Source organism: Schizosaccharomyces pombe (genome assembly GCF_000002945.2).
Source record: "Schizosaccharomyces pombe strain 972h- genome assembly, chromosome: II".
In the NCBI taxonomy this organism is placed as follows: domain Eukaryota; kingdom Fungi; phylum Ascomycota; class Schizosaccharomycetes; order Schizosaccharomycetales; family Schizosaccharomycetaceae; genus Schizosaccharomyces; species Schizosaccharomyces pombe.
Window position 1 is genome coordinate 2,246,242 of NC_003423.3, and position 21,533 is coordinate 2,267,774.

The window sequence follows — 21,533 nt, forward strand, 5'->3', positions numbered from 1 at the left end:
ATCTCTTTTTTTTATTTTTCTTTTCCCCAATACTTCGAAATTTAATTATATATTGAGTATATTGGTATCCAGTTATATATACACTTTCTCTCTACAACCCACAAGAGAATATTACAAAATATTGTACTCAGCGATTCCCTATTACTATTTATTCGTGGATATTATTTGTTGGACAGAAAAAAAAAAGCAAAAACCTGATAAATCAGCTTATTTCTAAACCATCTGATCGCTTTGTATTATATTTTTATTAAATGAAAATTTATCATTCCTTGTTTCTGGTTTAAAACTCTTTTCTTTTCAAGAGTAAATAATTTTCGATGTCCAATATAGTTTTATTTTAACTGTTATTATTATTACTTTTTTGGCTCATTGTTATTCTAACCTGTGAAGAATATTTTAACCACGAACTGTGAACATTTTCTATTAGACTCTGATTTTTTTGTTTTAAAGACCGATTTAAAAACCGTTTTTGTTCTAAATAATGGCTAAAAAAAAATCAAAAGCTTCGAACTCTGCTCGTGGGTATGCCACTACATCCATTCCATCTCGAAGTGCCTCCTCTCCGGCAAATAAAAATCAGGTTAAAGGAGAGAAAAATAATAAAACCCAAAAGGTTGAGCCCAAAAATGCTTTCAAAGTTGAGAATCAATCAAATGATATAGGGGTTGACACCGTTGATGCATTTGACCATCTCCTACTAGACAAAACGCTTCCAACTATTGATGCCGAAACTGAAGTCATAAAAAATACCTCTTTATCAAACTCAAAGTCATTTTTACATTCTTGGCAAACGGATATAAGACTTCGTAAAAATGACAACGTCCTTGGCTTGACCGAAGATGAAATTCAACAAATTTTGAAAACATTTCGGGACTCTTGGAAATCTTCTCTAAAAGAAAGTTATGCTTTCTCAAATCGATCCAGTTTTTCTCTGAGGAAACGGTATCTTTGGACTACATTTCTTTCACTTAAAGGTATGGGGTTTGAAGAATCAGAAATATTTGGCGCCTTCTCATCTATCCCTATAGTTTCGATAGATGAATATATCACTTGGATGATAACAGAGAATTTAATCAATTCTGAACCTTCTAATTCATCTTTTTCTTACGAAGTGCAACCTAGTAATTACACTACTTTTTGTAGGATGCTCGATGAACCGTTACCTGCCAATAATCCGGTTCAATCAAATAGTAGACTTGTCCCATTAATGAAGGATTTTTCTAACGATATAAAGCACACACCTAATAAAGAAACTCAGCCCTCTAATCAAGTCGATGATTCATTGAAATCTAAGGATTCAAAGCCACTCACAATGTCAGAGGTACTTACCCAATTGCCTGAAGATGACATTCCATTTGATGATCCTTTTGACTTGACTTCTCAATATGTTAAAGTTAAGCTGAAAATGTTACGACTACAAATTGCCAATAAAAAAAATTCAGAAGAATTTAGTACACTGAATTTGCAACTAGAAAGCATTACTAGCCAATATCTTTTTTCGTCTAAAGAGGCAGAAATTGTGTTTCGTAAAAGCAGAATCGAGTTTATGAACAAGTTAAAAGCTCTCCAACAAAAATTAGAAAACGAGAGAATTGTAGAAGAAATAAAAAAAAATGGCATCCAAGAAGATTCTCAAAGCACTGATGACTCCAGTAAAGATGATGATAATAATTCTGAAAGCAATGATATGTCACCACACAACGATGCAGAAACTAGAGCGGATGACGATGCTTACCTTATGGGAGATTTATTTAATCAAGAAGAAGAAGACATTCAGGATACTGAAAATGATTTACTTAATGCAAACTACACACTTCTTCCTTTAACTACCGATAAATCTGGAACACGTCCAAGTACTACGTTGCAATATGAGCTTCACAAAATCGGATCAAACATTAAAGCAGAGTTCAAAACTATGCCAATCGGCAAAATAGGATATCAGTCCACCTGTTTTGTTAGATGTTCTACCGGCCAGAAGACTTTTTCCGACCTGAAAACTGTTTTGCCTACTGCCACATTGGCTGCAGATTATATTTCAATGATAGTTTTATTTAGATTAATGGCCAATTTTACTAAAATTTCGTTACAAACGTTTCCAAAATCGTTTAAAGAGGTTTATGGAAAGTTTTCTGCAGAAAAACAAAACACTGACTTAGCAGAAGATGCAAAGATTTCCGAGAAGTTGGATTCCATTATAAAGAGCAAAGAATTGGAGACCCCAACAAGCGCTACCACTTCTAAACTCATGGCCCCTATGGATAATATTGGCAAGTTTTCTGGATTTGAAAGGCCACCTGAGACTTTACTAAACAAATGGCGACAACAACTTGAAAGTGAATCAGCCGAAAAATTTAAGGTTTTCCGTAATCAGTTGCCAGCTACGATGTTTAGAGAGACAATTATTGATGCTGTCAATAATAGTCAACTCTTAATTATATCAGGAGACACAGGTTGCGGTAAAAGTACGCAAATTCCTGCTTTTCTGTTGGAAAATTCTACAAAAAATGGAAAAGCAGTCAAAATTTATGTTACAGAACCTCGAAGGATCAGTGCCATATCGTTAGCTAATCGTGTTTCTCAGGAACTTGGCGGCAATCCTCCTTCAGCTCGTTCGCATGAGCTTGTTGGTTATTCTGTTCGTCTGGATTCCAAATGTACGCCTTTAACACCTTTAACTTATGTTACTACAGGTACATTTCTGCGTCTCCTAGAAGTTGGAAACGAAATAGAGTCTGTGACTCATCTGATTATTGATGAAGTTCATGAGCGCAGCATTGACTCGGATCTTCTTTTAATTCATGTACTTCATTTACTTAAACAACATCCTCATCTTAAGATTATAATTATGAGTGCAACTTTAAACGCCGAAAAGTTTCAGTTATACTTTGAAGGAAGTAATTTAATCACAATACCTGGTAAAACATATCCAGTGCATAGATTTTATTTAGAAGATATACTTTCCCAGTTTGGAAATGATAAGTCGTTCGGTAACGCTGCCGGACAGGATGTTATAGAGGAAGATGACTATGAAACCGACCAACAAGATGCGAGCATCTCAAACAAATCTGCGGAGGATGCCATTGTTGAAATGAACCTAATTCCAGCTTGGTATAACGAGAAAGCCATTAACTATGGTTTAATCGTTTATCTCTTAAAGTATATATTCACTGAAGGAGATCCGAAATTCAGTAAGTGTGTATTAGTATTCTTACCTGGTATTTCGGAGATCCTTCGTGTAAAATCTCTTATCGAAGATATGCCTATGTTTCGAAATCATCGTAAGTTCTGTATATACATGCTACACTCTACACTATCCTCTGCGCAGCAACAGTCCGTTTTTAACATCCCTCCCAAAGGGTGCCGCAAGATTGTATTGTCGACAAATATCGCTGAAACTGGTGTTACTATTCCAGATGTCACTTGTGTGATTGATACAGGAGTACATAGGGAAATGCGTTATAATAGTAGAAGACATCTTTCTCGGTTAACTGATACATTTGTATCTAAGGCCAATGCCAAGCAACGTAGTGGACGTGCTGGTCGTGTTCAGGAAGGTATCTGCTATCATTTGTTCTCAAAATTCAAACATGATACCCAATTTTTGTCTTACCAGACACCTGAAATTCTGAGACTTAATCTGCAAGAAGTTGTTTTGCGAGTAAAGATGTGCCAAATGGGTGATGTACAAGATGTCTTAGGCAAGGCGTTAGATCCACCTTCCTCTACCAATATTATTCGTGCTTTAGAAAAGCTTCATCAAGTGGGAGCGCTCTCTGAAAACGAAAAATTAACAAAACTCGGCAAATTTTTGTCGCAATTACCTGTTGATGCAAATTTAGGAAAAATCTTGGTTTTGGGATGCTTCTACAAATGTGTAGATGCCGCTTCTTCAATAGTAGCCATGTTAACAATCGGTTCACCTTTTAGGAAATCTGTTGACAATGAATTTTCTGCAAACAAAGCCCGATTATCATTCGCTAAGGAGAATACCAGGAGTGATTTAGTTTTGATGTATTATGCTTACTGCGCTTGGCGAGAGATTTGCCTTTCACCTTTAGGCCCTGATGAAGATTCTTTTGCCAAAGAAAAGTACTTAAATTTAGAGGCTTTAAGTATGACAGAATCACTAAAAATCCAACTGCTTTCTGAGTTGAAGGATATGAAACTTTTAGGCGCTTCGGATGTTGATACTTGCAAAAGCCTAAAACGTTCAATATGCCGGCGTTTTGCCGTTATCCCCAAAGAGCATGATATTAACTCAGGAAATGCAGAAATTCTGTGTGGCGTAATTGCTGCATCTCTGTATCCAAACATTTTAAGGTATGATTACGAAAAAAGACAGTGGTCAACCTTGAGTACCAACAAGCGTGTTAGAATTTTAGATGTATCGGTGAATAATAGGTCTGAGTTACCTAACATGCCGTCCAAATTCGTTGCTTACACGAACATGATGTCTTCCACTCGAGCTAGTGAGTATGTTAATGAAACTACTATGGTTACTCTTCGCCAGCTTCTAATGATGTGCGGCCTTAAAGTCGAAAATAGAGTATCAGTTGGACAAGCAAAGCTTGACAACTTTACAGTATATTTTGAAAATGTTTACGTTTCGGCATCTTTAAGTATTTTACGTCGCTTTATTGAAACTTCTCTAAACGAATTTTTTGCTGAACCTGATAAACGCTTATTGAATTCCCATCTTGAGGTTATTGTTAACATAGTTTCACGGTTAAATTACGGAACCAAATTTCAGAAACGTCTCAAAGATTAATGAAAGTATCAAAAATGAAATATCAGAAAGTTGGTTTTCACATATCTGCTTAATGACAGGCAAATTTTCTTTCCATTTGGAAAATGTAAGAATTATGTTGGTTGAGCATAAATGTGTAAAATGGAGTTATCTAAGGCTTCATTGCAGAAACTGATGGCTTTTCTATTTTATGAGACACAATTCAGAGTATTTAATTTTCTCAAATCCAAAAATGTCAATTATTATAACTGTATATCGTTTTCTTAGAATATCAAAATAGGTCTCTAAATGAAAAGAAAAAAATATTTACATATGCAATTTAGCATTAGACCGGCTAATTTGTAAAATACTTAATAGTTTTTTTGTACCTTCATCATAAACTAGCAAGCAACATGTGTATTAAACTTTTTATAGTAAACAATGACATGTATAGTAAGCTTTTATATAGTACTATAGAATTCATACGATAACACAAATAATAGATTAGAACGATGAGAAATAGATAATTAGCCCATTAAAAGATGCAAGAAAATTATGAACTTAAGGAAGCGTAAGTTTTCTTCGTCGTAGGAAGAACTGAACAATAAGTATGAGTATGCGTATGCGTATAAAGACAAGCAAAATATTATAACGTAAATGAATGAGAGTCGAACAAAATATGCTAATATAGATTATAAAAAAAATTATCCTTATGAGTAGAAGTACAGGAATTACTCAACCAATGGAGAAAATTCATAAATATGCAGTTTAAACATTGTCCTCGGAAGCATTTTCCAACATGTTTGTAACTGACTGTTTACATAGGGGACAAAGATCCGAATTTTTTAATAAATAAGGATCAATGCAAGCCGGATGAAAGATGTGATGGCATGGCAGTTCTCGATAAAGAGGACTTTCTTCTGAATACTCACACAAGCAAATAGTACACTCCCTCTGATCGAAATACTTACTCCCTCTTTCGGCTGTAGTAACCACATTTCCCTGTCCATCAAAACTTTCTGATTTGTCTAATTTCCAATCCTTTTCATAAACCAACTCATCATTAGGATTGGCAAGATGAGGCCCCGAAAACATTCTAACGGGCAAAGTATCGAGCATTTCTTTAGTAACACGATTTTCTGGTTTGTTTGGTCCAATATTCACAATTCTTTCTTGAACAGGAATTCCATGACGATTTAAGAGTCTATAAAATCCATTCATTGCACCAGAAAAGTGAAGGCAAATAAAAAGGCCTATGACACCGATTAAACCCAATAACACACCAATGAATATATAGAGGCCAAGTAGCTTTGGTTCCTTGCTGATGATAACGCCCAAACGGGCCGTAGCATCAATGTTTCCAAAATATTCGACTAATGCTCCACCATCCTGCACCGAATTTAAAGAAGAAGCCGAGTATTCGTTGAGAATCTTTTCAAAAGCGATGCCGTTTTCGTAAGATATGAGTGCCATTGGTAATGTTTCAAAGGTAATCATATCTACAGCATCTTCAAAGTGGTCAAAATTGGTTAATGAATTACTAGCAGTGCTTGCATTATAAAATAGTATTGCCTTTGCTCTATCCTGGACAGCCTGCAATACATGCATTGGAGCACAATAGTCAAACGGCGCGAATGCGATTAAGCCAGAACTTCCCATATTAGAAACATCTCTAAACCATACGCTTCCCTTGGTATCAACTTGAAGTGACTCGGTGTCATTGCAGCTACCATAAGGAGTAGTTTTATATATAATTCCACGAAAATTATTCTTCAGTTTAGACAAGCTTTTGTAATACTCATTCAAAAGGACCGTGTTGTCAGAGTGGAAGTAAAATGAGACATTTTTTGGAAGATTTGAAACAACATTCTTGTTGTTTTTAACAATAAGAGTAGTTATGGTTAGCGGAAAGAACTGATTGTATTCGACAGCATTCATAATAATAGATGAATTTCCGTAATATGAAAGACCAGAGCTAACATAATTAGATATTGCAGTATTTGGAGCATTGCTGGAATAAGCAGGGTAATAATCATCATACAAGGAGATTGAACCAGAAGTAGAGGACGACCTTGCAGAACTAGTACTAGAATCTGAATAAGATTTGGGATTTGATTCACTGGAAACAGAATCCGAGTCTGATTCACTAGAACTGGACATAGAATCTGATTCATCATGACTAGATCTTGAAGAAGAAGTGTGTTCACTAGCATGCCCACTAGTATGGCCTCTTCTTAATGATCTAAATGAATAAGAGATTGGAGTTGGCGAGATACTTTCGTCCTTTGGCATTCGATATCGCCTTCTTTCATTCCATAGTTTACGAATTGCATTAAACAGCCGCTTTCTCCTCTTTACCTTATTCTCTTGTGAAACATAGCCTCTGTAAACTGCATTGCAATCCAGATGATCAAGCAACTGGTTATTACACAGATGCATAAGAACCTAAACAAACTTTAAGGCACGAAGAAACACAAAGAACTAGGAAACAGGAGGTTTCAAGATTACCAAAAAACAAACCTGCTTTGATACCAATCTTTCTAAATAATGAATCAAATTTAATGGTAATTGAAAGGTAAGCTTTCAATCAATAAACAGACGTTGAGTGGTGATATCTCTAAAGCAGGAATTGTGGAACACAATTAATGAAATTTTTTAAAGGAAATTTCAAAAAATTAGAAAGTAAAAAGTGTGATTCTTTTAACTTATACTAGCTCAAGCTTGAAAACCACAAATTGGTGGTGGCTAAGTAATGAACATCTTGAGACATATTGCGTACATAGTACACAATACATGTGATATACATGTGGAAAGCAATTGTTATTATATTTTCACTATGAGCAGTATACTTCAGTGAAGAAGTTTTTTAATGAAGGAAAAACTATGAAACAAACAAAGCATAAAGTGCAGGGCGAGAAAAACAATCGTGAAATAAAACAGCTTATTTGTGTTTGGTGATTCGACAAGCGCTTTAAACAGGTGTGAGAAACTAAATAATAATAAATGGTAATTATAAGAAATAAAAAAACGAAGAAGTGATACTTCAAAAAGGTAAGCATAGCTGGAGAATTAATGATCAGAGAGAACTATAATAAATAAATAAAAAAAGGATCGCTTAGCGATCAATTAAACAATAAGATATCCTCCTTAAACATAAGAAGCAATTTACTAGGAATACGTTATAGGATTTAATGTTGTTTGAGTATACTTTGTAAACTAGTATAAGGATATAATTATTGTGATATGCTACCTCGTAATTTAGTATAATTTTATGGAGTTCGTTTAGTACAGCGGTTACATATTTGTTTAAGAAGGCTAAGATATAATATACTATATAATTTTATATTTTACTGTATTAACTTACAACTGAACTAGGAAAGGGTAGTTTGTTCGGTTGAGATATTTCTTCAATAATTGTATTTTCCTAAAGATGTTTTACTCGTCCTGATCATTAAAGATCAGTAGTATGGATCCGACAGTTTTGAAATGAAAATAACAATAATTAGTAGTGATATCTAATGTAGCTTTGATCTGGCTTAGCAATACATTATTGGTAAAGTATGGGGAAATGGATTATGTAGTTTGTTATGAGAAATAAAAAATGTGCACCAAATTAATCTCAAATATCCTTTCTTTGCGTAGTAAATTTTTTTATTTGTTTTAAACACATATTAACTGGAAGTCATGTTTGCGCAAACTTTAAAATGCTCATCTCAGCAAATGAATAACATTGTAGTTTGAGAATAATAATTACTTTTGAATACATATGTTCAAGTCCAAGAAGGCTGCCATTCAACTCTAAACTGAACATTTGCTTATAGAAGCAAAAATTGTAGTAGATACCAACTTCGCTCCGAACTCTATATAATACCGATTTTAAACAACACTTTTTACCAGAAGTTAATTAATCTTATATATTAATTTCTATTATTCAACTAGCATTATTCCAAGAATTGGAATTATTTACTTTTCGATCTTAGCCCTTATATACGTAAATAACAATGCTACTTTACCACGAATACAGAATATAGTCCACCTCCACCATCCCTATTTTAGTTGGCCTAGTGGTTTCTTGAAACACTGGATTAAAGTATTAAAAGTTAAGTCCATAAGCTAGGGAAATAAATTTCCTATTATTTCCAATAAGTCGAACGATAAATCAAGGAACCACGGATTTGAATCAAGTTGCAGAAAGACATTCTTTGCTTTACAACATCGGTCAAATAAAGAAAGAATGAGTGACATTAACAATAATGAGCCAGCTGAAAATATTGAACAGCCCAAGCAAGAACCAGAAGATGGAAATAATTCGATGAGTGTTGATGAACAACCCGAAACGTCTTCCACAAATCTGCCAACTGGTGACAATCTCGCCCCAATGAGTGTAGAATCCCCTGCACATTTAAATAACGAGGATTCTCCCAAAAGCGATGATTCTAGAGAAAGGCATGGCTCGAATTATGTTATAGAACCGCATTTAGAATTGCGAGATATGGCCAAAGACAAAACACTTGAAAATTTCTTGGCCCAAATGGATGATTACTCTCCCTTAATTCCAGATGTGTTATTGGATTATTACCTCAGTTTATCTGGATTTAAATGTGTTGACCCACGCTTAAAAAAGCTTCTTGGTCTTACAGCTCAAAAATTTATTTCTGATGTTGCTCAAGACGCCTATCAATATTCTAAAATCCGAACCGGTAGTAGCAATGCATCTTCAACTACGTTTGGTGCGCAGAATTTTGGAGCCGGAGGCGCTTCCGGGATTGGATCTAGCGGAAGAAGAGGTGACCGTGGAAAAACCGTGCTCACTGTAGATGACTTAAGTGCCGCTCTTAATGAATATGGAATTAATTTGAAAAGGCCCGATTTCTTCCGTTAAAGACTTTTTATCCCACTAAGGCCACTTGTGTGAGACCCTTACTTAATGCATTAGTGGAACTTTGTTTCTGAAATCTCATTTTCCTATAAAATTTTTGTTTACTAATTGTTGTTAATTCTAACCTTTTACACTTTTTTGAAATTATTATGTATTTTGAAGATAGCACATTCGGTTTGGCGTGGCATTGTTGATGATCATAATTTCAAAACATTTTCTCATATCGATCCATTTCAGCAGTAGTTTTCATATGAGGGATTATTTATCTTTATATTTTATAAAATTTATCATATGTATCATAGTTACTATTTTCTCGCTATCACTTGCTGAATTTGTTTTACACTGATACTCTCATTCAACATTGATGTAGTAAATGTTTTCTTCGTTATGCTACTATCTGCATTTTGAAAAGCACTTCTGAAAGTGTCAATTACGCGGTCGACAGCTGCCTCATAGTATGTCAGAACCTAACATGCTTCTAATTATAATATGCATTGTATATAAAGTAAAAATTAATATAATTACAGTTACCAGTACTCTTTCAAATAATGTAATGCTTGAAACCTTAAACAAATACAGACTTCTCAAGAAAAATCACTGCCTTCATCTGGCAAAGGAAGATTATCAGTTCCTACAAGCAAACATCTTGTTTTGATTGTAGGAAGGAAAGTACTTGGTATTCCTCTTTTAATTAAGTCTAATATTACCCAAAATTAAATAAATTGATTATAATAAATTATAGTTTATCCTATTCAAAGGATCCATTCTGTTTATTTAAACATTATAGCGCTGATAGTTCAAAAGTAAATGGTAACGTTGGTAGGACGCGCTTGACATTCTGTGTTGAAAATGGAAATACCATTAGAGGTAGAATTTGCCCGAATCGGTGAATTCAAATAAGCCTGTAACTCGCAAAGTCCATCAGAAGTTCCACTAGGTCCATACCCACAATCGATAAGGGGATAAACTTGCTGGTTGACGAGATGCCGTACATAATATTTGCTGTCAGAACAAAAGAACAACTCAGTAATTAAATTTCCAGCGAAGGGAACGAATGAAGAAGTTTTCTGGGAGTATGTATAAATGTTTTTATCAGTCGGCAAAGGATTTTGCGGAGTAATGTCAGGAAAGAATCCCAAAGCAGCTTCCACAGGAATGATATTAGAATCATGAGTAAATGCTAAAAATACTTTACGATCGAAGTCGGGATTAGTCACATTACGAAGTGAGTCTGCAAGATTATTTATATAGGCCCCACCTAAGGTTGAAGCCCATTCGGAAACAGGACCACCTCCATATGCCTGATCGAGATCTGAGTCATATTCAAAGTTCAAAAATTCTGATGGGGTAAATATGGAACAAAAATCACTGTGATCTTTTATAGCAATTTCATATTCGCAGATATAAAAGAGACTACGAACGTCATTGATCGTAAGTTTATAACTGCTGTCAAAATATTTAGCCAAACGATTCACAATGGGCTCAATAAAAATATTGCGCCATACAGCATGGGCAGCATCAGTTGCATTTTTATGAAAGTTATTATCTTTAAACACGGGACATGCGTTGTACATGGATAAGGAGTTGGCACCTGCTGCCTTACCTTCAGAAATAAGGATAAAATTGGTTTTTTCGTACATTTTATCACCAAATAATCCATAAGTAAACCATTTTGCAGATTCAACAACACGTTCCTGTTCAGCCGTATTTATGTCGTAAACGTATGAATCAAAAAGTTTATAGTAACGCTGGTATAGCTGACGACCCAAGTCGAAAAGTTCGAGACGACCACGGCTGGAAAGTTGATCGGCATTTTCTGCATCTATTACAGGAGTCCACTGCTTAATAAAACATAAGGGATTCTCGGGGTAGCTGAAGTTTACGGGTATTGAGCCGTTTAAAAGCTTTTCCTGAAAATTATTTAAATATTGTGAACTATATACATCAGTGGCAGTTACATCGCCCGTTGGGTTTCTGGAACCGTGACGTTGAAGAAGATGAACTTGTTGGATCTCACAGGTTTCAGGGAAAGCAGAATCAAGACCATCAAAGTAGGGCTCATGATAAGGACTTAATGTTCCGAGATGTTCCTTGAAGAAAAAATTGCTTTCATAATCCTCAAACTGAACATTATCGGCATTGACGATGAACGCAGCTAAGAACCAGAGAGAAATGATACACAACTGCATCACGAAAATATATCAGCCAAACGAGTAAAAGGCCTTCTTAATTATTCGATTAGTAAAGCAGAGCTTTTGAGGAAGAAAAATTAAAGGATCAAAGTAAGAAATTGATTAAAACGAGTGACAGTCCATTCAACCAACAAACTGCTGGTCAATTGAGGTTAGGAGCGACTTTGAAGGATTAATTGAAAGGTAACCATTAAAAGATACAACGTAATGGTCCTATACGTGTAATTCGTGTATCTGCCAACAAAAGCTGGTAGCTTCCACTAAATTGAAATCTGCTGCCGATGCCGTTCCAGTGAAAACGTAAAACATCATGGCAGACGCGAACTGTTAATGTACGTTACAGTCAATACGGATACAAATAACGAGTTTCGACTAAACATTTTAACACGTATAAGAATTTCGATGTTAAAGTTATTTATAGATGTGCATGAGCGCGGTATTTCCTCCTGAAGCATATTATCTTATAAAGAAACATATATATTGCGCTTATTGTTATTCTTATACGCAAAGTATCTATTAATATTTTTAAATACAAATTAGGTCAATAAAGTCCGACTGAAGGAGTAATTTATGTTTTTAACAGTGCTTCTCTAGGTTTAATATTACTTAAATCACCTATAGCTGTAAAAAGGTAATAAATGACCTTTTGGAAGAATACTTGAATGCGTCTCAAGTATTTAACGCGGTCTAGTATAGCATAGCGTAATGGAGTACAATTAACTAAACTAAGCACGGTGGAAGCACAAGTTTTCAAATTTTCATCAACTGTAAGCAAATGGCGGACGAACCATTGCTTCTCAATTTTGTTGTTGATAATGCTCAATCAAGAAAGCCTGAAGCCTTGAAGTCTAGTCGTCGCTGGACTGATCGCGCTAGAGATAGAAAAAGGCAAAAACGCAATTCTAATGAATCATCAAAATCAACCGTTAAAAGAAATTCAGGCACAAATGGTGCTTCCACTGATTATAAAAATTCACAAAAGGAAAAAGTAATAAATCCTGTGTTTGATCCTAGAAAACCAGCTCATGAGCTAAAAGGCAACAAGCGCGATAATACTTTTGTTACATCTTTGTTTACGGGTGATGATTCTGAGCATTTTTCACAGGACGTTGGTCAAAATCTTGAGGATAATCAAATTAGTAATATTGGGACTACAAAGGAGGCATCCAACGCACCTATTAAAACTACCAACTTTGCTGGTGTTCAATTAGATACTCAACTGGCTGATCATTTAAATAATAAAATGAACATTAGCGCTCCCACTGCTATCCAAAGCTGTTGTCTTCCAGCATTGCTAAACACAGATGATAAGGATGCGTTCATTGAAGCACAAACCGGATCGGGTAAAACTTTGGCTTATTTACTACCAATTGTGCAACGATTGATTCGACTTCCTAAAAACTTACACACCCGTACTAGCGGTATATATGCTGTGATTATGGCTCCAACCCGGGAGTTATGCCAACAAATTTATAACGTTGCTAACAAGCTCAACAATAATCCGTTATCACACTGGATTGTCTCCTGTAATGTGATAGGTGGTGAGAAGAAAAAAAGTGAAAAGGCTCGCATACGAAAGGGTGTTAATATTTTAATTGGAACGCCTGGTCGTTTGGCGGATCATTTAGAAAATACGGAAGCACTGGATGTTAGTCAAGTACGATGGGTCGTTTTGGATGAAGGTGATAGGTTGATGGATATGGGGTTTGAAGAAACTTTGACTAAAATTTTATCTTATTTGGAATCACAAAGCAGTATTATTAAGAAGGATCTCAGTATTCCTTCTCGTAAGGTTACAATGCTTTGCTCCGCTACAATGAAAGATACCGTAAAGCGTTTAAGTGATTCCGCTTTAAAAGATGCTTTGTACTTAAAATCATCTATTGTGGAGGAAACCAATGACGGTTATAGCCAGGCACCCGAGCAGCTTCTTCAAAGATATGTTGTTGTTCCTCCAAAACTGAGGCTTGTAAGCTTGGTTGCCCTATTGCGAAGTCATGTTAGATCATATAAGAAAATAATAATTTTTCTTTCTTGTTCAGATAGTGTTGATTTTCACTTTGAAGCTTTTAGATGTGCGATAAACGCTGATGAAATGGAAGAGGCCGTGAAAGAGAAACCGGACTCTGAGGGTGATATCATTTCAAATGCTCCAGCTCTGAGAATAGATGGCAAATCAAATGTATACCGATTACACGGTTCCTTGTCTCAACAAATCAGGACTTCGACGCTGAATCTTTTTTCTTCAAGTGAAGATTCTGGTTCACATATACTTTTGTGTACAGATGTGGCAGCCCGTGGTCTTGATCTGCCAAATGTTGATTTGGTTGTGCAGTATGATGCTCCGTTTAGTACCGACGATTATTTGCATAGAATTGGCAGAACAGCTAGGGCTGGACACAATGGTGCAGCTATTATGTTTTTACTCCCGAAGGAAAGTGAATATATTAATTTGTTAAAGTCTTCAGTTAGCGCTAATATATTGGAGCAGCCTAATGGTCCATCTGGGTTGTTGAGTGCTGGTTTTTCGCAAGGTAAAACAAACACCAATGATTGGCAAGATCGTGCAACAGAATGGCAGTTGGAATTGGAGCGTTTTATATTAGAAAATGAACCTATGAGGAATATTGCAAAAAGGGCTTTTACTTCTTATGTGAGGGCTTATGCAACACATCTTTCATCAGAAAGAAGTATTTTTAACATGCGTGACCTTCATTTGGGACATATTGCTAAGTCCTTCGCTTTGCGAGAAGCGCCGGGCAAAATATCTGGTGCAAATTCTTCAAAGCCAAGAAAGCAGGGTGGTTCGGTTGATAAAGGTAAAAGTAAATCATCGAAAGACATTGCTGCTTTGATGCACAGAAAAGCAATGGAACATTATTCAACGGAACACAATATAGGATAAACATTATTTGTGTAAAATTTAAGGTTCAAACGGTTTTTGGTTGGCATTTGTATATATTTATATAATTTAATTTCGATCTTTTAAACGCAATAACAATCTTTCGAAGATAAAATCTCTTGCAAGTGATTATGGAGAAGTTAAGTTATCATTTCTAAACAAGTATTGAGAGGAATTATGAATGGCGTGCCATGGTAATGCTTGGCAATTGTATCTGCTATACAGGTTATGTATAACAGCTGAGATATATCAAACACCACATAATATTACTATTGCTGCTTATGTAGTAGTCTTGCACCATTGCGTTATGTGATAACTCAATTTCAAGGACTCACTATCCCTTATCCAAATAATATTTGTAATGTCAGTTGTGGAGCTACTATTTTAAATTATTAAAAGATTCAAGACAAAAAATAAAAAAGTTAGGAATAGCCTACAGCACCCCGGATTCCCATGTTGTCTCCAACCATAGTACTAACGAGGCCCTCAGACGCTTAACTGCAGTGATCGGACGGGAACTGGTGTTTTCGCCTAGGTATGGCCGTAGACGTTTGTACCTAACGATAATTCTTTTTAAAATTAAACAAACAATTAGAAAATAATGAAATCCAAGCATCAAAATTTAAAGATTTGATCAAGAAAAAACTGCTATAGGAGGTTCCTAATATTAAGTTTGAACTACTGATTAAATTATTTAATAGTAGCATCACATACTATTCCCTATAATCCTTTAATAGTGTCAGAATAATGCTCTCAGCAAACCCGTAGTAATTGAAAGAAATTTGTTGCATATTTACCAGTGAAATTGAGCTAACATTTCACATAACGTTTAGTAGATTCAATATAACTATATATATATTTTTTTCGATTACCGAAATACTTCCTTTGACAAAATCGTGTTAACAGAACTAAAAATGAGGAGAGATAGGCTGGTAAAAAGAGCAATCGAATTTCATTGAATGTGTTAAATACTTAAAATAAATTTAACTATTTGCAAAATTTATTCTTTATGAAGTTTCTGCATGGACTCGTATTAACCAACAAATGTTTGAAGTTAAGTCTAAGTTTCACACTCACAATTAAAGCAGGATTGAGCTGAACCAAGACGAACAGCAACAAATTAAGAATTGGGATTTTTTAACAAATTAATTTTTTCAAAGTGGAATAATTATTTGAAATAAATATTTTCTTTGAGCACTTGCAAACGAGGTTTTGATTAGGTCAATATTGCTTTGATGAAGTTCACCACCATTCCTAATGAATATTGACGCGTATGGGCCCTAAATCTAAGGAATACGAAAATCCAAGCTCTTATAAAAACGATGAAGATAATGATGATGACGGCGATTTTGTTTTAGAGAACGTTATGTCTGAAGAAGACATAGAAATAGAAACACCGTCAAGAAACCGAAAAAGGGTAAGTACTACTCGTCGAACCCCCTCAAAACCTATTAGAAGTCAACCTTTAACACCTTCATCTTCCAAAGGCGCTGGGAATGAACCGAAGAGTCAGAATTCTAGTACTACTCGTGGAAGTGCTAAAAAGCAAAGTTCAAAAGGTTTAGAAGAGAAGTTAATAAATTCTTACGGGACTCACGTTGAATCTTTAAATAAAGGAAGGAGGCTAATCGAAATTTGGAAATATTATGAGACTGCTCCTGGTCAATCTTCCTTTGAAGGTCAGACGTCGTCTGATTCCAAGTTGCAAACACTTCTGAATCTCGACGGACAGCAGTTATTATCATATTCCGAAAATCCTTTTTATTTGTTTGAAGTTAAAAATTTAAGCATAAGTTTCCATTTTGAATCACCACAGCAAGTTGAACCCTGTCAACCGGTAAACCCTTTTAAGGAAAATCCACAGAAATCGGGGTTTGTGGTGAATACAGGGATTCCTTTATCGTCTGTTTCATGGTTACCAACAAATAAAGAAACACAGTTTTTAGCTGTAGGAGGGATGCTAAAATTTTCAGAAACTACTGAATCAGTATTTATGCGAACTTCTGGACGGAATCAAATTCAACTTTGGAAACTAGAAAACAAAACCAATTTTAAGTCGGAATTTATATTGTACCATGATTGGGGAAGTGTTCTTCAACTAGAGTGGTGCCCCACAATTTCGGTTGAAGATTCCATTCTTGGGTTTTTAGCAGTTGTCTGCAGCGATGGAAAGCTGCGCGTTCTTCGTGTACCTCGATCACCAGTAAAATTTCATGGTATTAAACATCTTTTTTTTTCATTCTCCTAACATGAACTAGTATTCGTCGAACAAGCAGACTTTACTTTTGGATTTAATGATTCTCTTATTTCTTGTTGCACATGGGTTTCCCCAGAACATGGCGATATACATCAAATTTTGGTCGGCTGCTCTAACGGTAAGCCTGTTAAACTAAATTATTGTTACTAATTAAGTATAAGGTTATTTAGCTCTGTGGGATATTTTGAGCAGCCAGGAATGTCCCCTTTTTTACATCCCATATCATGATTCTTACATACATAATGTAGTACAGTGCCTGGATGACTTTCCGTGGCTTTTTCTGACCACTGCATTTGATTGTTATACTCGAATATTTGATATTCGCGATCCCATAATTGATAATAGACCGCTTTCTCATAAACGAGGTACGATTATTATTATTATAGCTTCTTCCGAACTAACTTAATATCAGATATTTGTTACACAATCACTTGGAACAACATGTTGCAGTCGATTATCTCCTGTAGCGAATCTCAATCTGTGGTCATCGAATCTTTACGAGGCACTTCGACACAGTTATTAGATGAAAGAAACGGCTCAATAATATCTCTCTCAAACAGCAAGTTCCATCCTTTTGTAGCGTGTGCTGCTTCGGATGGAATAGTTACGATCGTCAATCCATTCCGTCTTTTGGGATTCTCTCACAAACAAAAAGCTAATGTGCATAGAATATTCCAGTTAGAATATAGCGAAAAACAGGATTCATATCGTATGTTAGATGGTTTTCGTCCAAGGCTTCCCAAAGCCAAAAAGCTAGACATGTATATTTATCCATGGCAAATCCAAGTGAACAAAGTCGAGTGGAATGGAAACAAAGGTTATGCTGGTTGGTTAGCTAGTGGTATGGCTTGCGGAATCCTACGAGTTGAAGATCTCTCAGCCGTTGAAAGAAGATGATAAAATTATCCTTTATTAATACAATATATACGATTTTTTATAAATAAGATCTAGCATTTGTGTTTCATCACTTTTTTTTGGAGAAAAACACATACATTGTATTCTATTCTATTTTTTCTGCATCATTAAGATATGGTTTTATGTACCATGTCGGTAATTTTCGTAGGAAATAAAAATGAGGTTCAAAAACGGCATTCAACCTAAATGTCAAATCTGATCTTCAGAATCTAAAAAGTTTGGATTATTTGATAACTTGTTTAAAAATTTTGCATGCCAATCCTGAAAAACTCGAAGTGGTATGAATGTATCATTGGGCCGCAGGTCACCTAACCCAATGGAGTTGGGAGGAAGTTGAGATGTCGCAAAGCTTGCTAGGAAATTATATAAGTTGGTTAAAATTTTTTGGGCAACAGAAGTTACGGGAGGTAAGGGTTTGGCGATGACATTCGATGCTGAAGTGCTTACAGCTGGTGTTTCTGTGAAATTGGTCAAAGGCTCTACACTAATACCTAACATGGCAGTAATTCCAACGCAATTTTCATTTTCCGAAAGAGTTTGTATGGTGTTTTTTAAACGGAAAATTGCACTAGGCTTTTCGTTTGTCAAATAACCTAAAAATTGAAAAGGCTTTCCAGGCCATTGAAAGTAAACCTTAGCACCCATTCCGACTGGGAATGGAGAGTTTGGCAAAAGAAAAACCACAATGTGATTCAAGCTTTCCGCAGAGTCTAGTTGGAAGACAAATTGATTATCGGCGACTTGTTGCAAATTCGTTTGCACTAGATTGTGTATTAGTTATGTGTATATAATAAAAACATTTATTTAAGTTTTATTTTTGAACTTCTAGCGTGAAAAAACTTCGTTTAATGTAAAAATTGTGCGAAAGTGCCAGAGAAGCGACATACCTAATCGACCAGCACAGATGGCACCAAACATGATTTTCGTTAAGTAGAAGAACTACAAGTACGCAGGAAACAAAAAAATATAGAGTAGTCTTTTCTTTGAAAAAGTCGTCTGACAATAAATTGGCCTGTACGAAAGGTTAGGAGTAAAAAACAAATCCCGTTCTAAAATCCTGCTACTTAGAAGAAGTAAAAATCAAGTAACAAGGTTGCTACATTTGATGACGTAGTATGGACTGGTACACAGGGTGAGGATAGAATGAGAATTAGCATAACGTTCTAAAATTTATTATAATTTTTTTTTTTTTTTATTTTTGTTGTTATTTATTTATTTTTAATTGGATTTGTTGACTTACAAGCCTATTTATGCGTTGTAATATTATCATTATTATTATATGGTATTTTTTTTTATTTGAACGATTCATCCACGTTAATAAATAAGTTATAACTACTAAAAAAAAAAAAAATTATATATATATATATATATCTACATGGAATGCTTGTTTGTGTCATGGGTACTTTACTATTCAAAGTACCTGAGCTTAGTACTTACCTATTTAATTATGATTTTTTGCGTATGAAAAGCATCTAACGCTTCTTTCTGCAAACACGATTTTTTTGGACTGCTGAGTTAAAACCTCATAACCGCATTTTTTAACGCAAACAGTGAACGATTAGGGACGAATTATCAACTGTTTTTAAGCAGATGTCAGTTTCAATACAACTAGCTACAAATTCTAGCAACAGTACGGTTGGACAAATAAAATATATTCAATAAAACATATGTGATAGTACAATTACGCATTCTGTTTTGTTCCTCCACTCCAAAGCGAAAATTAATTCCTCAAACATTTTTTTTATTAACCGAATCCATTCTGCAGATATTTGTAGTCAAACAAGCAACTAAATGTTCTATCAAACCACCTACTAATTAATGAAGATACAAACGATTGATCAAATTAAAAAGCATGAATGTCTCAAATCTAAGAATATTGATATTATCAAAAAATCACGACTAGCCTAAAAAATATAATGTACACCACAAGCGAACCGAATTTACTATCAAAACCAGTAAACAAGGATTGTAAAAGGTGTTTGTTCTAGGTCTCAAGCCATTTAATTACAACCTCATTGCTTTAAGCCAGACTGCAATTGGTAAAAGAGACCATTGGCAAAGAAAAATTAATTCCTTCAAGTAAATATATACCGAGAAGCAGAGAGCAGTCACATACGTTGAACAGTTGAATTCGTTATATTACATAAAGAGTAGCACAGTATTCAATCGTTCCATGGTATAAACAATAAATACACCAAGGATAAAAAATAAGAAATCAGCGTTACTTAAAAGTATTTAATTGTAGTGTACCCATATGGAATCGGACGTTTGTGCATCATTAATTTTACCATAACCGCGGAGTTTATACTTAAAGTCGTATAATAAAGTGAGTATGGTAAGTGACGACGCATTGAACAGCAAAGTGTCTCTATTCTATAAGCTGAACATTCAATTCAATTTATACGGCTACGTACTATATTCCTTCACGAGATAACGCTTCTAATTAACGTAATTATAAAGCAAGTAAGGTTCTATTGTTTTCAAGCAACTCTAAAATTTAGACAATTTGGATGCAAAATTGTCGTTCTTTTCCTGACATAATCCAATTCATCTTTACAACACTCCCTTCGTGCTTGGGACTTCAGAACTTCCAGTAAGACTAGTAGCCGCGCGCATGGCAACAGCCAGAGATTTAAAAGCGCTTTCAGCACGATGATGGTCATTACTACCATATAAGCAGGTAACATGCAAAGTAATTCCAGCTGCTACCGAAAAGGAATATAGTAAGTGAGGGATCATTTCACAGGACAATTCCCCAACCTTTTCACGCTTTAATCCCAAATCGATAACAGCATAGGGCCGTCCCGACAAGTCAACTACGCTTCTAGAAAGAGCTTCGTCAAGTGGACAATAAGCATGTCCAAATCTTTTAACGCCGGCAAAGTTACCCATAGCCTGCTTGAATGCAATACCAAGTGCAATAGCAGTATCTTCTGCAGTGTGATGATCATCGATGATTAAATCACCTCTTGAGTAAAGTCGTAAGCTCCAGCCTGCATGTTTAGCCAGTGCATGATACATGTGATCCAAGAATCCAATTCCCGTGTCTACTTGGATTACTTGTTCTCCCTTTTGGTTTGCATGCTTGGAAGTTATAAGTTCATCAATAAAATTCGACTCTTCAGGTAAGGGAGCTTTGTCCAAAGCGATGGCAACGCTGATTTTCGTTTCGTTCGTATTTCTTTCTACAAAAGCCCTCCTCATCGTGATGCAAAACTACTCTTTTCAATTAGATCAACCGAGAATTACAGGAATTTATGGAAAACTTCCTTATTAAAAAATGACAAATAGTTCGGTGTCGTGAAATTGCAAGCCTTTTCACCCAAAAGATTTTTGCTAGATATTAGACTACCGCTATATCCAGCAAGCCAATTACAGGTACGGTAATTATTCGATAAAGCAAGTCAACACCCCATACACAAGATATCCTTAAACGAGGTGAACGATGTTTGTTAAAAATTCGCTGAAATTGGTTATTCATATTCAACGATATAAATGAGTTCAATGTCTTATTGTAAATAGCGTATTTAATTAACATGATATTAACTTTTCCTTAGCTTTAACTACGCAGTTTTGTATGGGAATGTAACGTCCGTTAGTGCACTGGAAAAAAAGTTATCTATAGATTAAACTATGGCTTTTTTATTAGGCATATAAAAAGT

The 21,533-nt window shown here is 35.2% G+C and overlaps 8 protein-coding genes, 15 long non-coding RNA genes and 2 other non-coding genes across 25 annotated transcripts, besides 1 other annotated feature; 11 read left to right on the plus strand and 14 right to left on the minus strand.

Annotated features, from left to right (window-relative positions):
* Positions 1 to 93: 93 nt before the first annotated feature.
* Positions 94 to 5,063, plus strand: dhx29 (ATP-dependent RNA/DNA helicase). Its single transcript, NM_001021833.3, has one exon. The coding sequence runs from the start codon at positions 482 to 484 to the stop codon at positions 4,766 to 4,768; it is 4,287 nt and encodes a 1,428-aa protein (NP_595925.1). The 5' UTR covers positions 94 to 481; the 3' UTR covers positions 4,769 to 5,063.
* On the minus strand, positions 410 to 765 carry SPOM_SPNCRNA.5556. Its single transcript, NR_194910.1, has one exon. It is a non-coding gene; the product is annotated as a non-coding RNA (long non-coding RNA).
* Positions 1,818 to 2,023, minus strand: SPOM_SPNCRNA.5557. The gene has a single exon (NR_194911.1). It is a non-coding gene; the product is annotated as a non-coding RNA (long non-coding RNA).
* On the minus strand, positions 2,159 to 3,918 carry SPOM_SPNCRNA.5558. The gene has a single exon (NR_194912.1). It is a non-coding gene; the product is annotated as a non-coding RNA (long non-coding RNA).
* Positions 4,908 to 5,114, minus strand: SPOM_SPNCRNA.5559. The gene has a single exon (NR_194913.1). It is a non-coding gene; the product is annotated as a non-coding RNA (long non-coding RNA).
* Positions 5,115 to 5,169: 55 nt separating this feature from the next.
* SPOM_SPBC15C4.06C (ubiquitin-protein ligase E3) lies at positions 5,170 to 7,469 on the minus strand. The gene has a single exon (NM_001021834.3). The coding sequence runs from the start codon at positions 7,163 to 7,165 to the stop codon at positions 5,495 to 5,497; it is 1,671 nt and encodes a 556-aa protein (NP_595926.1). The 5' UTR covers positions 7,166 to 7,469; the 3' UTR covers positions 5,170 to 5,494.
* Positions 6,753 to 6,987, plus strand: SPOM_SPNCRNA.5560. Its single transcript, NR_194914.1, has one exon. It is a non-coding gene; the product is annotated as a non-coding RNA (long non-coding RNA).
* A 122-nt stretch (positions 7,470 to 7,591) lies between the features above and the next one.
* SPOM_SPNCRNA.5561 lies at positions 7,592 to 7,813 on the plus strand. Its single transcript, NR_194915.1, has one exon. It is a non-coding gene; the product is annotated as a non-coding RNA (long non-coding RNA).
* Positions 7,603 to 7,814, minus strand: SPOM_SPNCRNA.5562. The gene has a single exon (NR_194916.1). It is a non-coding gene; the product is annotated as a non-coding RNA (long non-coding RNA).
* Positions 7,815 to 8,664: 850 nt separating this feature from the next.
* Positions 8,665 to 9,163, minus strand: SPOM_SPNCRNA.5563. The gene has a single exon (NR_194917.1). It is a non-coding gene; the product is annotated as a non-coding RNA (long non-coding RNA).
* On the plus strand, positions 8,761 to 9,985 carry taf10 (SAGA complex/transcription factor TFIID complex subunit Taf10). Its single transcript, NM_001021835.3, has one exon. It carries the CDS (start codon positions 8,961 to 8,963, stop codon positions 9,606 to 9,608), a length of 648 nt encoding a protein of 215 aa, NP_595927.1. The 5' UTR covers positions 8,761 to 8,960; the 3' UTR covers positions 9,609 to 9,985.
* A 330-nt stretch (positions 9,986 to 10,315) lies between these two features.
* SPOM_SPBC21H7.03C (multiple inositol polyphosphate phosphatase) lies at positions 10,316 to 12,099 on the minus strand. Its single transcript, NM_001021836.3, has one exon. The coding sequence runs from the start codon at positions 11,792 to 11,794 to the stop codon at positions 10,403 to 10,405; it is 1,392 nt and encodes a 463-aa protein (NP_595928.1). The 5' UTR covers positions 11,795 to 12,099; the 3' UTR covers positions 10,316 to 10,402.
* Positions 11,335 to 12,106, plus strand: SPOM_SPNCRNA.5564. The gene has a single exon (NR_194918.1). It is a non-coding gene; the product is annotated as a non-coding RNA (long non-coding RNA).
* A 400-nt stretch (positions 12,107 to 12,506) lies between these two features.
* SPOM_SPNCRNA.5565 lies at positions 12,507 to 14,740 on the minus strand. The gene has a single exon (NR_194919.1). It is a non-coding gene; the product is annotated as a non-coding RNA (long non-coding RNA).
* dbp7 (ATP-dependent RNA helicase Dbp7) lies at positions 12,561 to 14,790 on the plus strand. Its single transcript, NM_001021837.3, has one exon. It carries the CDS (start codon positions 12,573 to 12,575, stop codon positions 14,700 to 14,702), a length of 2,130 nt encoding a protein of 709 aa, NP_595929.1. The 5' UTR covers positions 12,561 to 12,572; the 3' UTR covers positions 14,703 to 14,790.
* A 17-nt stretch (positions 14,791 to 14,807) lies between these two features.
* Positions 14,808 to 15,287: a sequence feature (RNA overlapping with rRNA (SPOM_SPNCRNA.5566) was converted to a misc_feature.).
* SPOM_SPRRNA.34 lies at positions 15,130 to 15,248 on the minus strand. The gene has a single exon (NR_151420.1). It is a non-coding gene; the product is annotated as a 5S ribosomal RNA (ribosomal RNA).
* Positions 15,288 to 15,380: 93 nt separating the features above from the next.
* On the minus strand, positions 15,381 to 17,004 carry SPOM_SPNCRNA.5567. Its single transcript, NR_194920.1, has one exon. It is a non-coding gene; the product is annotated as a non-coding RNA (long non-coding RNA).
* sfc6 (transcription factor TFIIIC subunit Sfc6) lies at positions 15,944 to 17,923 on the plus strand. Its single transcript, NM_001021838.3, has 4 exons — positions 15,944 to 16,915; positions 16,958 to 17,074; positions 17,118 to 17,321; positions 17,369 to 17,923. Exons 1-4 carry the CDS (start codon positions 15,973 to 15,975, stop codon positions 17,851 to 17,853), a joined length of 1,749 nt encoding a protein of 582 aa, NP_595930.1. The 5' UTR covers positions 15,944 to 15,972; the 3' UTR covers positions 17,854 to 17,923.
* Positions 17,924 to 17,950: 27 nt separating this feature from the next.
* On the plus strand, positions 17,951 to 18,642 carry SPOM_SPNCRNA.5568. The gene has a single exon (NR_194921.1). It is a non-coding gene; the product is annotated as a non-coding RNA (long non-coding RNA).
* opi10 (hikeshi family nuclear import carrier Opi10) lies at positions 17,969 to 18,897 on the minus strand. The gene is made up of 2 exons (NM_001021839.3): positions 18,759 to 18,897; positions 17,969 to 18,632 (listed from the first exon to the last, which is right to left on the minus strand). Exons 1-2 carry the CDS (start codon positions 18,787 to 18,789, stop codon positions 18,061 to 18,063), a joined length of 603 nt encoding a protein of 200 aa, NP_595931.1. The 5' UTR covers positions 18,790 to 18,897; the 3' UTR covers positions 17,969 to 18,060.
* Positions 18,898 to 19,044: 147 nt separating this feature from the next.
* Positions 19,045 to 19,577, plus strand: SPOM_SPNCRNA.1499. The gene has a single exon (NR_150386.1). It is a non-coding gene; the product is annotated as a non-coding RNA (long non-coding RNA).
* Positions 19,578 to 19,786: 209 nt separating this feature from the next.
* On the plus strand, positions 19,787 to 19,928 carry snR5. The gene has a single exon (NR_197143.1). It is a non-coding gene; the product is annotated as a box H/ACA small nucleolar RNA snR5 (small nucleolar RNA).
* A 120-nt stretch (positions 19,929 to 20,048) lies between these two features.
* On the plus strand, positions 20,049 to 21,424 carry SPOM_SPNCRNA.1500. Its single transcript, NR_150388.1, has one exon. It is a non-coding gene; the product is annotated as a non-coding RNA (long non-coding RNA).
* Positions 20,110 to 21,181, minus strand: his5 (imidazoleglycerol-phosphate dehydratase His5). The gene has a single exon (NM_001021840.3). It carries the CDS (start codon positions 21,073 to 21,075, stop codon positions 20,425 to 20,427), a length of 651 nt encoding a protein of 216 aa, NP_595932.1. The 5' UTR covers positions 21,076 to 21,181; the 3' UTR covers positions 20,110 to 20,424.
* On the minus strand, positions 21,248 to 21,474 carry SPOM_SPNCRNA.5569. The gene has a single exon (NR_194922.1). It is a non-coding gene; the product is annotated as a non-coding RNA (long non-coding RNA).
* Between the last annotated feature and the right edge of the window lie 59 nt (positions 21,475 to 21,533).

Coding starts and splice junctions, on each gene's coding strand:
- dhx29 (NM_001021833.3), top strand. CDS start 482: ATGGCTAAAAAAAAATCAAAAGCTTCGAACTCTGCTCGTGGGTATGCC.
- SPOM_SPBC15C4.06C (NM_001021834.3), bottom strand. CDS start 7,165: ATGCATCTGTGTAATAACCAGTTGCTTGATCATCTGGATTGCAATGCA.
- taf10 (NM_001021835.3), top strand. CDS start 8,961: ATGAGTGACATTAACAATAATGAGCCAGCTGAAAATATTGAACAGCCC.
- SPOM_SPBC21H7.03C (NM_001021836.3), bottom strand. CDS start 11,794: ATGCAGTTGTGTATCATTTCTCTCTGGTTCTTAGCTGCGTTCATCGTC.
- dbp7 (NM_001021837.3), top strand. CDS start 12,573: ATGGCGGACGAACCATTGCTTCTCAATTTTGTTGTTGATAATGCTCAA.
- sfc6 (NM_001021838.3), top strand. CDS start 15,973: ATGGGCCCTAAATCTAAGGAATACGAAAATCCAAGCTCTTATAAAAAC. Junction 17,075..17,117: donor TTTGGTCGGCTGCTCTAACG/GTAAGCCTGTTA, acceptor ATTAAGTATAAG/GTTATTTAGCTCTGTGGGAT. Junction 17,322..17,368: donor ACCGCTTTCTCATAAACGAG/GTACGATTATTA, acceptor ACTTAATATCAG/ATATTTGTTACACAATCACT.
- opi10 (NM_001021839.3), bottom strand. CDS start 18,789: ATGTTTGGTGCCATCTGTGCTGGTCGATTAG. Junction 18,633..18,758: donor CATCTGTGCTGGTCGATTAG/GTATGTCGCTTC, acceptor TACACAATCTAG/TGCAAACGAATTTGCAACAA.
- his5 (NM_001021840.3), bottom strand. CDS start 21,075: ATGAGGAGGGCTTTTGTAGAAAGAAATACGAACGAAACGAAAATCAGC.